This window comes from Choloepus didactylus, chromosome 8 (genome assembly GCF_015220235.1).
Source record: "Choloepus didactylus isolate mChoDid1 chromosome 8, mChoDid1.pri, whole genome shotgun sequence".
In the NCBI taxonomy this organism is placed as follows: Eukaryota; Metazoa; Chordata; class Mammalia; order Pilosa; family Megalonychidae; genus Choloepus; species Choloepus didactylus.
This window is the reverse complement of record NC_051314.1, coordinates 60,552,875-60,567,127: the sequence shown is the minus strand read 5'-3', so window position 1 is coordinate 60,567,127 and position 14,253 is coordinate 60,552,875. Positions and strand designations below refer to the sequence as shown.

Below are 14,253 nucleotides of genomic sequence, written 5' to 3'. Positions count from 1 at the left end.
GCAGGAAATAAGTCAGTCTAACATTACTAATACATTGCAACTCAATGGGAGATGAATGCAGGGTCCTTCTCCACTCCTTTCCTCAACTTCCTTTTCGTTATTTCTCCTTCCCCAGACCTGTGGTGGGGGTGAATTACTATGGATTGATTAGAAAATGAAGGCTTAGGGAAATAAATTAACGGCAGCACCAGGATCAGAATCTAGACCTCCAGATTCCCAAGCTAAGCTTTTCACCATTCCCCACCACCTACTATGATATATATCATAGCATGTATATCATAGTATATATATATTATCGATGGATAGTGTCAAAAGCATTTGATAGGAGATGATAGAAGGTTCCAGGAAAGAGGATGCAGGAGGCATTGTCAGCTGCCATACAGAATGAAGGCTAGAGGCTTACATCTGTTAATTTCTATTGAGACTGTAAAACATCTTTTCAAAGACCTCAGTAGTTCTTCTGGGAGAGTTAATAAAGTTAATGTTTCTTTGGTTCACTAAGTAGGTGAGATTAGTGATTTTAGAAAAGGAACATATCGAAGACACCTCCAACTGATACTTAGAAACTAAGTGCTGGAGATGCAGAAGAAAGAGCCTGAAATATAGCTTATTATAATAATAAAAAATAAATAGGTGAGGGCACTGACCTGCTTCTGAGTTCACCAGCAATTATCAAAGCTTCTATTAATTTGTTTTTTTCTCTAGGACACTGAACATAAATTACATATTGTTTGTTTATGTTTATGTTGCTTTTCTTAGTGTTGTGTAGAAAATTACATTTCCTTTTTTGGTGCCACTCTTTTGCCTGACGCAGACAGCCATTGTGGCATTTTTGTTTACTTGGTTCTCTGCCCTATCTGACCATGAGCTTTAAGATTAAGGAAACTTGTTTAGGTGGCATGCAGTGTTGAGCACTTATTTCATGTTGCTTATGAAAATAGTGTAATTTGGGAATTATATTAATTTGACCTTTGACTGTATAAATGAGATAATTTCCTTTCTGTGTTTTGAAACCAAGAATATGAAAGAGAGTGGAAGATACTTTCCTTGAAAGTTCTTTAAATCTCATTGCACGTTTACCTTAACTGGGACACACACATTTCAAAGGAAATCAACTGAATGAGGGTATAAGCTTGGGCATCAAAGGACTACGATGCTGTCACAAAGGTTCTTCTACAAGCTCTGATGTTTTTAATGGAGATTTTATAAAACTCAGAATGCATTTCTCCCCACCTACCTTTGCTGGGAGAGCTACAAGCGTCACCTGCATGGTATTGAAACTTAGGTTTTAGGAAAGTCAGAGAGGGGTCTGATTTTGAGATGTTTTAAAAATTCTAGAACCTATTCTGTGCTCGGATCTCCACAGACCACAGAAACACCGTCTCTGCTTCTTACCTGTCCTTCCCTCTGCTACCACTTGTCTGGAAGAGATCCCTTCACTCACTGTCGTTACCACCACAGAGTAGAGGCTGCCTGGTTTGAGGGAGTAGAAGCTGTATCTGCTGGTCTCACTGGAGACACTTTCATTTTTGATGACCACGTTTTCATGGATTAGTAAGACTTGGTAGAAGTCTGCGTCTCCCAGAGCTGGGATCCAGTTAGTAAACAGACTGCTGGTTGTCCCCTGGTTGGCAACATGCAAGCCAGTCACTTGGGCAGGCACTAAAACACAGCAGACAGAGAGAAGGCAAAACAAACAACAATTAGGAACACTAAGGAATATAACACAAGTGAGTCAAAAATGGCGACAGATTTGAAAATGCTATGTATATATACATATATTTGGATACAGACTCTCAGCTCTATTTCCTGAGGCATATGGAGAATTGCATTCCCTATGGAGGCTCTTCCACTCCAAAAAGCTGCTTATATTAGAAATAAAAATTATTTCAGATCCAAGGATGAGAAGATGCATATCTGTTAAATGGTTTTGATTTTAAATTTTAAGTAAAGAAAGTCTGGTATTTTTGAAGACTGCTAACAAAATGATTTTCTCTGACCTTACCCCATGAGAACTCAAAACCCATGTGATCTACCTGAGCTGATGTTTGTTATCTGGTGGTACTGAGAACTCTCTTCAGCCTAGTGATTAGGTTGTGGTCTAGTAACCTGGTTAATTCTTTACTGGCACATTTTCAAGAGGGCTATTATCATTATAATATGTGAAAATTCTACAACAATATAAGTTATATCTTATATAATAATATCAACACTACTATTGATTGCCTACTATGTGCCATTTATGGGTTCTATGCTTTGTAGATGTTATAACATTTGATACCTTTTTAAAATTCAATGAAGTTAATTTTATTATTCCCTTTTCACTGATGATGAAACCAAAGATCATGAAATCTAAGTAACTTAGCCTATATTATATTGCTAGAGATTGGAACTGTGGCACACCCTTTCTCAGAGTTCACTGACCTTTGGCTTAAGATGCAAGCATATTCATTAAAAATACTATACATTTAGATTGGAAGACTAAATATTGTTAAGATGTCAGTTCACTCTAATTTATATATTCAATGGATTCCCAAGCAAATTTCCAGTGGATTTTTTTCTATAGATAGATAAGCTGATTCTAAAACTCATATGGGAAACAAAGGAACTAAAGGACCAAAACAATTTTGAAAAAGAACAAAGTTGGAGGATTTATACTATCTGATTTCAAGACTTACTATGATGGTACAGTAATCAAGACAGTATGATAAGGGCAAAAGAATATACTTATAGGGCAATGGAACAAAATTGAGGGTCCAGAAACAGACTAACACATATACGGTCAACTGATTTTTTACAGAAGTGAAAAGACAATGCAATGCAGAAAGAACAGTCTTTTCAACAAATGGGGCTTGACTTATTGGATGTCCATATGCAAAGCAAAACAAAGCAAAACAGAACAAAACAAAGCAATCATCCCTGACCCTTATCTAGCACCGTGTACAATAATTAACTCAGAATGTATCATGGACTTAAATTTAAAACTGAAAACTATAAAACTTCAAGGACAAAATCTTTGAGACCTTGTGTTAGGCAAAGATTTCTTAAATAGGGCATTGAAAGTATGATCTTTAAAAGAAAAAATCAATAGGACATCAAAATTAAAACTTCTGTTCTGCAAAATATACTAATAAAAGAATGAAAAGACAAATCACAGGCTAGAAGAAAATATTTTCAAGGCATATTTCTGACAAAGAATTTGTACCTAGAATAAAGAACTCAAAATTCAATAAGACTTCTTGACCAAACAGGGAAAAAGAAATGAAACAAAATAAAGTTTCAGTAGCTAGGAGATTTCAAATGGAGTCAAGAGGTCATCCTGGAGGTTATTCTTAGGCATTATACAGATATCCTTTGTAAGTCTTTAGTGTATTAGAATAGCTAGAAGAAAAGACCTGAAATTCTTGAACTGCAATCCAGTAGTCTCGATTCTTGAAGACGATTGTATGACTATATAGCTTGTAAGATATGACTGTGTGATTGTGAAAACTTTGTGGCTCACACTTCCTTTATCCAGTGTATGGACAGATGAGTAGAAAAATGGGGACAAAAGGTAAATAAATAAAAGGAGGGGGTGAGGATATGGAATGTTTTGGATATGGAAAGTTTTATTTTCATTCTCCTTATTTATTTATTTGTTTTTGGAGTAATGAATGTGTTCAAGGGCTGACTGTGGTGATGAATGCACAACTATGTGATGAATGCACAACTATATGATGACACTGTGAACAACCAATTGCACAATGTAGATGACTGTATGGTATGTGACTATATCTCAACAAAATTGTAGGAGAAAACAGATAAAATAGTAAAAAAAAAAAAGAATGTTTTGATGGTTGCACAACCAGTTTATGACACTATGAGACAATGGTTGTATACTTTGGATGCGTTATGTGGTATATGAATATATCTCAATAAAATTTGCAGAAAAAAAAATCCTGTAAGAAAACTAACAGCCCAATTCTTAAAATGGGCAAAAGATTTGGACAGTGTGGTGGTTTGAAGCTGTATACACCCCAGAAAAAAACATGTTCTTAAATTTAATCCATTCCTGAGAATGTGAACCTATTGTAAGACCTTTTGATGAGGCTACTTTAGTTAAAGTGTGACCTACCTCAATCAGGATGGGTCTTAATCCTATTACTGGAGTCCTTTATAAGTGGAATCAAATTCAGACAGAAAGAGAGAAAGCCACAGAGGAAGCAGCCAGAAGCTGTTATCAATAAAACCCAGAAGAGAAGGTAGAGACAAGGAGACATTCTCATGTGCCTTGCTATGAGACAAACTAAGGACCAAGGATCACTGACAGCCAGCCCCAGAGTGCCACAGTCTTCAGGGAGAAAGCATCGCCTTGATGATGCCTTGATTTGGGCTTTCTTTTAGCCTCAAAACTGTAAGCTAATAAATTCCCATTGATTAACCCAACCCATTTCATGATCTTTGCTTAAGCAGCCTAGGAAATGAGAACAGATGAAAACTTCATCAAGGAAGATATATGAGTTGTAAATAAGCATATTAAAAGATGTATAACATCATTGGTTATCAGAGAAAAGCAAATTATAACCACAATGAGATATCACTACACAACTTTTAGAATGGTTAAAAATGCCAAGAAAACAATTAAAAATGGACAACCCCAAGTGCTGATGAGGATGTGAAGGAACTGAAGATCTCATCATTGCTGGTGGGAATGTAAAATTGTACACAACCACTTTGGAGAAGTTTGGCAGTTCCTTACAGAGTTAAGTATATACTTAACCATACCAACCAGCAATATGGATGCTGATAATGATGAAAAAGATTTTTAAGTCTAAAACAATACCTTGGACTTTCATCTCTGGCAGCATGACAGGCTGGATGACACGAAAATCCCTCCAATAAACACAACTACCCATATTGGATAAAATATAAAAATGTAAATGCATCCATGAATTGCAAAGGATGTAAGGTATTCTCAAGGCCAACCATAAATGATAGAGAGGTCAGTGGATCACTGAAGCTGACTTCATCTTAACGGAATCTTTCAAATATAAATTTAAGATTTACAGTTATCCCTTCTACATCATGAAGGTTAGGGGTGTGGCACTCCCACTATCTGGAAAATCCACATAAAAGTTTTGGGCCCTCCCAGAGTTTGCTTGAAGGAAAAGAAGCCACTTGCAGACAGCTGGGACAGTGTAAGAAACAATTAAGCTGAAACATTCTGGGGCAAAGGACTACCTGCATTACGTCACTGGAAAGAACCACCGGGATGGGGAGGGTGGAGGCATGGTGGAGTATGTTCCAAAGGAAGTAAAGGAGGCATTCACTGAGACTCCTATGGACTGTACAAGAGGAATCCCTGGGTCCCCTAGGGAGCACCAGAAGCAGGCTTCTAAGCTGTGACTAGATGCAGGCTCAGATGAGACAGAGGGCCCTGCACTTCCCATTTGCCTCAGGCTGCTTTGACTGATAGGAAGGCTAAACTCTAAAGGAGAACACTTGCCAAAGCAGGACCAATTTGTAAAGAGTGAAAGATATCTTTTGCCTTGGAAAAAATTTTGGGAAAAAGATACATTTAATGCATTAATGAGTTACTAAATTTTTAAAGATATCTCTACATTTCTAGCCTTTGTGTGTCACCTGCTGGCTTTTGTGTTCTTTTTGCAAACTTTAACTTTTTATTTATTTTACTGTAAAAAAGAAATAGTGTACATTTATGGTATTAAAAGATAAAATATGTTGATATTATGCAATCCTACACATATTTTAGATATTTCTGAGTTTCTAATCATTTTCCATGTCATCTGCTGGCCTACGTGTGTCATCTGCAGCTTCCACAAAATTCCCCCCAAATTCCCATTTAATATCTTATGCCAACCCATGATTATCAAAATCATGATGGGGAAAGTCATGATGTGGAAGAGATAACTGTATTAATACAGCTTTGACGGATGTGGTAGATAGGAGGCAAAACACAGACTTTCCCAGGCTAAGAAATCTCATAGGTTACCTCGTATTACACTGGATCCTAAAAAAGCTACATTGTATAAGTGAAATAAATTTTCCCTTTCTCTCCCCACCCCACCCCAGCCTTCTTTGCACTGAGAGAAATAAAAAATTTCCTCTGAGAATTTATAACCTCAGGATAGCTTCAGAGAGTTTGCAGCCTGAATTCATAAAGCTTGGGTGGTCAAAAAACCTCACATTGAGAATTTAGATTAAAGTAGTTCTGGATTGGATAGCACTTGGCAAAATCAAATGAGAAGAAAATCATTTCTGGAGCCTATCTTCAGACAAGACCTCAAAGAATTCCAACAGAATAAAATTTCAAGGCATATGAACTTATAGTAAAAAAAATTCAAACATTTAAGGAAATAAGGCACCATAAGCAAAATCCCGCAAAATCAGCAGACAACAAGATTGGACTTCTGAAGATTTCAGATATTATAATAATCAGAAATAGAATGTGAAATAAGTATTTTAATACATTTATAGTAATAAAGGAGGAGATTGAAAACAACTAGAGAGCAAGAGAGTACAAAATAGATTTGGAAAAGAACCACAGAGAACATTTAAAAGCAAAGGATATATAAATAAAAATTTAAAACTCAATGGATGGATTTAACAATAGATTAGACAACGCTGAAGAGAGAATTAATGAATTGAAACAAAAGCCAGGGATATTATCCAGACAATAACTTAGAAAATAAATACATGGAAAACATGAAAAAGGGATTAAAGACACAGTGGAGAAGAGGCAATATTGGAGAGTTAATGCCTGAGAAGTTCCAGGATCAATGAATGATACTAGTACACAAGTACAGAAATCCCAATGAATCTCAAGCAGGATAAACAAAAAAAGTCCATACCTAGATTATTATTGTGAAACAACAGAACACCAATGGAAAGGGGTAGATCTTATAGATCTTAAAAGCAGCCATAGTAAACAGAAAATTTACCCATAAAGAAATAAAAATTAGACTGCAGCTGACTTTTCAGCAGCGACAACAAATGCTAGAAAGACTAGAATAATATCTCCAATGGACAGAGAAAATAACTTTCAACATAGAATTGCAAACCAGGGAAAATATCCTTCAAGACTGAGAGCTCATGAAGACATAGAAAAACAAGTGTCTGTCCATTAAAAAACACTCAATAATGACATGTGAAGGAATGATCTCCAGGATGAAAGAATGTGATCTCAGATGGAAGTTCTGACATGCAGAAAGGAAAGAAAAAAAAACTGATAAAACACTGGGTAAATTTAAAAGAAACATTGGCTATGTTAAACAATAATTATATTGTTTTGTGGGGTTATGAAAGGAGATAAGATTAAAATACAAGACAATAACAGTATATAAATTGGAAAGGGGAGCCTCCAATGATGACCTAGCTTCCTATTTCACTGAGAGAATGAAATCAATCAGAAGATAATTTCCACCATTACAACTATCCACCTACTGGCAACTGCACCCAATGTACTCTCTCCTCCCAGATGGCACTAAAGTTGAACTATTGGATCTTCTTTCTAAGGCCAATTCCTTCACTTGGGCTCTAGATTCCAATCCCTCTTGCCTACTCTTACAGTATCTGCAGCAATTCTTTCCTCTCTCATACATCATCACCATTCCCCTCTCTCCTAGATCATTCCCATCAGCATAAAACATACTGTTATTTTTCCCATCCTTAGAATATAATCCTCCTTTCAACTCCTCTTCCTCTGCCAGATGCTGCCTGTGCCAGTTGGGATATATATTGTGTCCCCCAGGAAAGTCATGTTCTTTGATGCAATCTTGTGGGGGCAGACTTATTAGTCTTTTGATTAGGGTGGGACTTTTTGATTGAATGTTTCCATGGAGATGTAGCACACACAACTGTGGGTGAGGCCTTTGATTGGGTTATTTCCATGGAGATGTGGGCCCTGTCCATTCAGGGTGGGTCTTGATTGGTTCACTGGAGTACTTAAGAGAGTTCAAGAGCCAACACAGATGCTGATGCTTGGAGATTCTTGGAGATGTGGACAGAAGGACATTTGGAGACACTAAGCTAAGAGATGAAGCCCAGAGTTTGCTCCAGAGAAACTAAGAGAGGACCCCCCAGACTCTTAGAGAGGAATGCCCTGGGAGGAGAAAGCAAGGATGCACAGGAACTAAGAGAAAGAAGCTAAGAGAGAAGCCCAGAGACACTTTAGAGAAAGCCGTTTTGAAACGCAACCTGGGAGCAAAAGATCAGCAGACACCAGCCATGTGCCTTCCCAGCTGACAGAGGTGTTCTGGATGCCATTGGCCTTCCTTCAGTGAATGTATCCTCTTGTTGATGCCTTAGTTGGGACACTTTCATGGCCTTAGAACTGTAAATTTGTAAACTAATAAATCCCCATTATAAAAGCCAATCCATTTCTGGTATTTTGCATAATGGCAGCTTTAGCAAACTGGAACACTGCCCTATTTTCCTGCTCTCTTTTGCAGCAAAACTCCTTGAAAGGGTCCACTGGGCTTCAATTTTAGCAAAATAAACTCAAACAAAGCAAAAAGAAGGAACTAATAAAGATAACAGCCGAAACCAATAAAATAGAGAGCAAACACTACGCACACAAAAAATGCCTGGTGCATAATAGCATTTGCAAATTGGTTGGATGTGAAACAATTCAGCAAAGACAATACTTTTAAAATCTAGAATTTATAAAGAATACCACCTGTTCTTCCTTTTACTGAAGATGAATTTTTTAAGTCTCCACTAATACTGGTGACTGTGGCCATGTATATTCGTCCAGGCACCAGGTCAGTAAAAGTGAATTCTTTGGCATCTCTGGAGAGTGACTTGTGGATCAGTAAGAGGTCTCTGTCAGCTAGTGAAATGATGTAGTTTTCCCATTCTGCTACAGGGGTCTGCCACATGATGCTCAGTGAGGTTTCATTGGCATGTTTGACACGAAGCTGGAGGACAGCCAGGGGGACTGAGGAAAAAGCAATGGAGATTTTGATCACTGATTGACTCATTCCTTTATGGTATTCTTTAGAGAGCTATTCTCTTGCATCCACAGGAGTGTTTCAACTCAGCATTTCTTTTTGTAATGCTTATGAGCATTTTTTAAAAAGCTAATCACTAAAAGCTTTGTTCATGTAATATAACCAGAAATAAGGATTTAGAAGAACGCTATTGGTAAACACTTTGTAGGAAAGGCATTTTTTCTTTTTTACTACATATTGCTTTATTAATGTTTACCTCTTTACATTAGTTCTATGATACAAAAATATTTAATTCATTCTTGTCATACACAAAACCAGAGAAAAGTATGTGTTTGGGTATTTAGGTGGAGTTGGGAGTATTTGTTTTCCCCATAGCATGGAAAAAACAAGTGCTTTTTTTAGTCCATTTCTCAAAAAAGGGTGCTGATGTATTCACAAAAGGTAGCGTTGACAAGTAATAATAGCATCTGATCAAGAACTCCCTACTTCCAAAACCAAAATTGCTTCGATTTCTTTTGAATGGAATTTAATTGTTTTTTCATTACAATTTCCAGTCTAGGAGAGATTATTAGGAACAGAGTGTTGATTCCACAAAACAACAGGGAAATCAAGTTGAGGAAGAAACAATATGTAAAATTTTATTGTAATTTTTACATCAAATAAATTTTCTATAATTCTATCCTAAATCTGCATCTTTCTTCTTTAGTATACAGAAATGAATTGGACTGTTTACACTAAGGTCTATTTCAAGTTACCTTATTCACCTGGAGGTGCAGTTTAAGAAAAGCTCTCTTGAGGATTATGCCAACATGCTGATGGCTCCTACTGTCCCTTGACCTTACATTTCTTAGTTAGTAGAAGTGAGTGATAAAATATTAGAGCATAATTAGATGTCTGTTCTGTGAAATACTAAAACTGCTCAGGTTAGTGATATTAATATTTGGAAAACGACGAGATTACTGGCAGACACAGTTGGCAAGCTTAGGAAGGTCTCTTGATCCTTTTCTTTGACATTTCCCTATCTTTAGACAAGAAGGTACTTGAATTTCACCCCAATGTCACAGGGATTTTCACAGCATTTTTGAACTTAAAAAGGAGACTCTTATTTGAAAGTCTAGAAAAACAGGCTCAGAGAGGTCATGACTTGCCCATGCAATTACAGTAAAATGGTGACAACAAGAATACCAAGACCCAAGTCTTATTAGTATCCTCATTTGCCTCTGCCGTGAAATCCAAAGATATCCCTCTCTACTTCCTTGGTACCTGAAATTCCCAGATTAGTCAGTGTTAGGGCAAGGCAGTGATTCCCCAACAATGATAACCAGTTGTCAACTCTCTTCTTTTGGGGGAAGTATTAGCCTTTTCTCTCAGATTGTATCCTTTCTACTCTTCTGGTCTTTAAACTGTCTTCCTTTTATATGGCATTTGTTGACAAAAGTAAATCCTAGCAACTTTATGTCAGTCAGAAATTTGGGGAGAAAACTCTACTTGTCTGTAATACCTCAAATTCAGGGAACACGGGTATGGCATTCACATTACCTAGGTTCGTTGGGAGTGTGAATGAATTAAGACCCCATGAGCCATTACCACCTTGATATTTGCTTACCTGTCCTGCCTTGGCAACGCTCAGAATTCTTCAGGTTTCCACTCTCAACAGTGACCTCTACCTCGTACTCTCTTCCCGGTATGAGCTCTACGTCATTCACGACATATTGTGTTTCCTCCTTCCCCACAGTGATGTTGAGCAGCACCAAAGAATCATTGAAGAGTACAATACGATACTGTTCCCAGTCTCCAGTAGGGGGCGACCAGCTCACCGCAAGGGATTTCACCAGACTGTTGCTATTTGCTTCCAGGTTGCCAACTTTCTCTGGAACTAAATGGTGGAATGATGTCAAAGAGGAGATGTTAAAAACCAAAAGCAAGAATACTCATTTCCTTTTCATGGGCTAGAATAGATAAGAGATACAGTATCTGTAATTCAAACATTTTCTCCACCTAATGTTTCTGGATTGCAGAAGAGTGTTGTTCCTCATTTTGTAGACATTCAACACTCAAGAAATGTACGCTAAAATCATTTTAGTAATATATCAGTAATGTGCTCTTCAGTAACACCATTAATAATCTAGAGCTATGAATGCTATTTTTATTCATTGCATACCAAACCTCGAGATGATACTGATGTCACTTCTAATGATGGTAACATTTGATGGATGCGGCATTTTTTTGGAAGAGATACTAAGATGTAGTAGCCAAGAAACGTTCCTCTCCTTTTTTAATCTGAAAAGATTAATCTTCTTGCAATATGGTTCTGATCTAATTTATAACTCTTTTACTAAACAACAGTCAACTTTTCCGTATTAACTACACAATAAAATGTCAAGTGTTTGCATGGCAATGGTGGTTTTCCAAAATCAGACCCCATATCCTTCCAGTCTTATCTCTGACTACTTCCCCCCCACCCCTGCCCCACCCATCCTGGAATGCTGGGTTCTGGTTGCATGTTCTATGGAACTGAAAGGCCCCTGGGTTCTTCTGCCTCTGTGTCTTTGCTCATCTTATTCCCTCCACCTCAAACGCCCTTCCTTCTTCCTTTCCACCTGCCCATGAGCTACACATTCTTTAGGTCCCAGTTAAAGGCCAATGCATCCAAGAAGTTCCTCTGACTATATAGCTCTTTCTGGGAATCTCTCACAGCACAAAGAATAGACTCTGGCATCATATAGCTGAGGTTTAATTCTAGCTCCACCACTTACTGGCTGTATGACTGTGGACAAGTTATTTGACCTCTCTAAACTATCTGTAAAATGGTGATAATGATAGAATTCTTCTGGCTTTATTGTGAGAACTAAATGAGATAATGGGTGCAAAGTGTTTATTCAGCGTCTAATATATGGAAACAACATTAAAATTATCAGTGTTAGAATGTGTTAGTTTTATTTGTGTGTGTGCGTGTGTGTGTGTGGGCATTCTATATTTGTGCTACTAAAAATGTAAAGCAGGGGTTGACAAACTTTTTCTGTAAAGGGCCAGATAGTAAATGTTTCAGACTTTGTGTACCACATACAGTCTCTGTAATACATATGTATTTTATAACCCTTTAAAAAATGTAAAATTGGGTCATAGCTTGCTTATCCCTACCTTAGAGGCAAGTAGCAGATCTTATTTACTTTAACAACTTCCAAAGCTCCTAGTATGGTAATTTAGTCATAGAACGTATTGGATAAATGTTTGATGACATAAATTAATTAAATAACTTATGGAAAACATGGTGAAGTGCTAATTGGCTATTCTATTCATTGGCATGAATGCTATTGCATTTATGGTACTTAAGTGGTATCACATGATAAAGCACAGGGCAGAGACAATTATGCAGATCATTCAGGAATCCAAACACATTTACAAACTCAGTTGAATGCAATTAACGCTCTCCTTTCCTCTGTGCATGGGGCCCTGGCCAACAGACAAATTCAGGCATATAAATCATACTTTCCAGGCTGGGAAGCAATTTTCCTCCTAACTTAGTCTGCCATTTTCTAGGATGGATCAGAGAGTGATTTGGGAAATCAAGGAACATTCCAGAGCCCAAGACTTACCTGTTCTGCCCACTGCCATCTTCTGAGCAGACAAGTCACCCGAGATACAGGTGATGGTAACTTGATAAAGTCGTCCAGGAATTAAGTCTTTAAAGTGAGTTTCAGTAACTTGGGGTGCTAATGTTCTGGATTCCTTGATGATCCCTTGGTGAGACAAGGTAATGTTGTAGGAATCTACATCTCCAGCAGGTCTTTGCCACTTGACTTTTAGAGAGGTCAAACTGCCATCATTTGTCACCCTCAAATTCGAGACTTCTCTGGGGGCTAATTAGGGAAGAATGGAAAAGAGACTTTTAGAAAGGGCATCCTATCAATCTTGCAGCCAAATTCTGACTGGTATTTTAATTCCTACAAGCTACGCTCCTTGCTCAGAAGAAAACAACCATTTTAAGTGGCAAAATAATACTGTATAACCAAAGAAAGTTTGTCTGGCTAGAGAAAGAGCACGATTGTGGCAGTTGGGAGCCTAAATTCTGGTTCAGACTTGGCCATTAGTCAGCTGGGCAACCTTGGGCAGCTCTCTCCAACTCACTGAGTTATTTTCTTTATTGGCAAATGAGGGATTGTCCAAAAGACTTATAAAGTTCTTTTCAGCTCTGAAATTCTTTAAATGGAATATTCAAAGAGGACTGCCATCTACCTAATTTCTTCACTGTTTATACATTTAATAATAGCAAGAACTTCATAAATAGTTTGAATGCTTGATTGACAATTATAAAATTGGGAGCTAAAATACTTTATTTTTCATATTAAGTCATGAGAAAAGTTAAGATTTAATAGTTGTGTTTTTATTTCATCAAAAGAAAATGATTGCAAAGAAGAGACACTTCAGTAGATATATTTCCTACCTTTTGCCTATGCTATAATTTTGGGTCTCACTAATTGCATAATATAAATTAATAAGTATTCATTAAGAGAATGGGCACATCACACTGATATTGCATAGCAGTCAGAAGTATAATTTGCTCTTGGTGTAGATAAATAACTCTTAAGATATATGGAACCTTTTTTGGTCAAGAATGTCTACACATCTTTGCAGTATGATGTGAAAGGTATGAAAATGTAAAGGTGATCCTAAATATCTATGTTCTCCAGCCTCCTATAGTTCCAGAAACTCCAGTAGAGTAATTTCTAAGGCACGATATATTTTAATAGAGTTTCTCTTAAATTAGATAACTTACTAAAAGAGGGGATTTATTAACACATTAGACCCATCAGAAGCACTGGAATATACTAAAATGCAAGCTCCAAGAAGGAAAGACCTTGCCTTTTTTGGAAGTTGCTATATTCACAATGCCTAGCATATAGTTGACACTCAATATATAATGGTTGAATGAATGAATGAATGGATGGATGGATGAATATGTGTTTGAATCATTCATTAAAACTTAGCACAGATCAGTTTATCAGGCTAGGTTAGGCTGTGAGAACAGATCCTGTAGTAATGGGTTCTGAGATATGTTTAGTTAGGTAGAGGGTTTTGGAAATGGCTGTAACATGGGAGTATGTCTATGTATATCACTGAGAAAAATTATCCTGATTCATTTGGAAGGATGTCACAAAGGCAGTGAATGACTTCTTAAAAGAAGAAAGGAAGAATCCTTACAAGGAGATAGATGCACTAAAAGAGAAGCTGGAACCAAAACAGCAATTAATTTTGTCTGCTTCAAAAAGTGGTGAAGAGCAAACCTAAACTTTAGAATCAA

The 14,253-nt window shown here is 37.1% G+C and overlaps 1 protein-coding gene across 2 annotated transcripts in view; it reads right to left on the bottom strand.

The window, feature by feature from the left end:
- The window catches only part of PTPRB (protein tyrosine phosphatase receptor type B), a 128,945-nt gene that overhangs the window by 71,193 nt on the left and 43,499 nt on the right, over window positions 1-14,253 (bottom strand). For both annotated transcript variants that reach the window (XM_037848206.1, XM_037848207.1), the window contains 4 exons: window positions 12,548-12,811; window positions 10,558-10,827; window positions 8,678-8,938; window positions 1,396-1,662 (listed from right to left, as the gene is read on the bottom strand). In XM_037848206.1, the coding sequence (XP_037704134.1) occupies window positions 1,396-1,662; window positions 8,678-8,938; window positions 10,558-10,827; window positions 12,548-12,811 (1,062 nt within the window). The remainder of the gene's footprint in view (window positions 1-1,395; window positions 1,663-8,677; window positions 8,939-10,557; window positions 10,828-12,547; window positions 12,812-14,253) is intronic.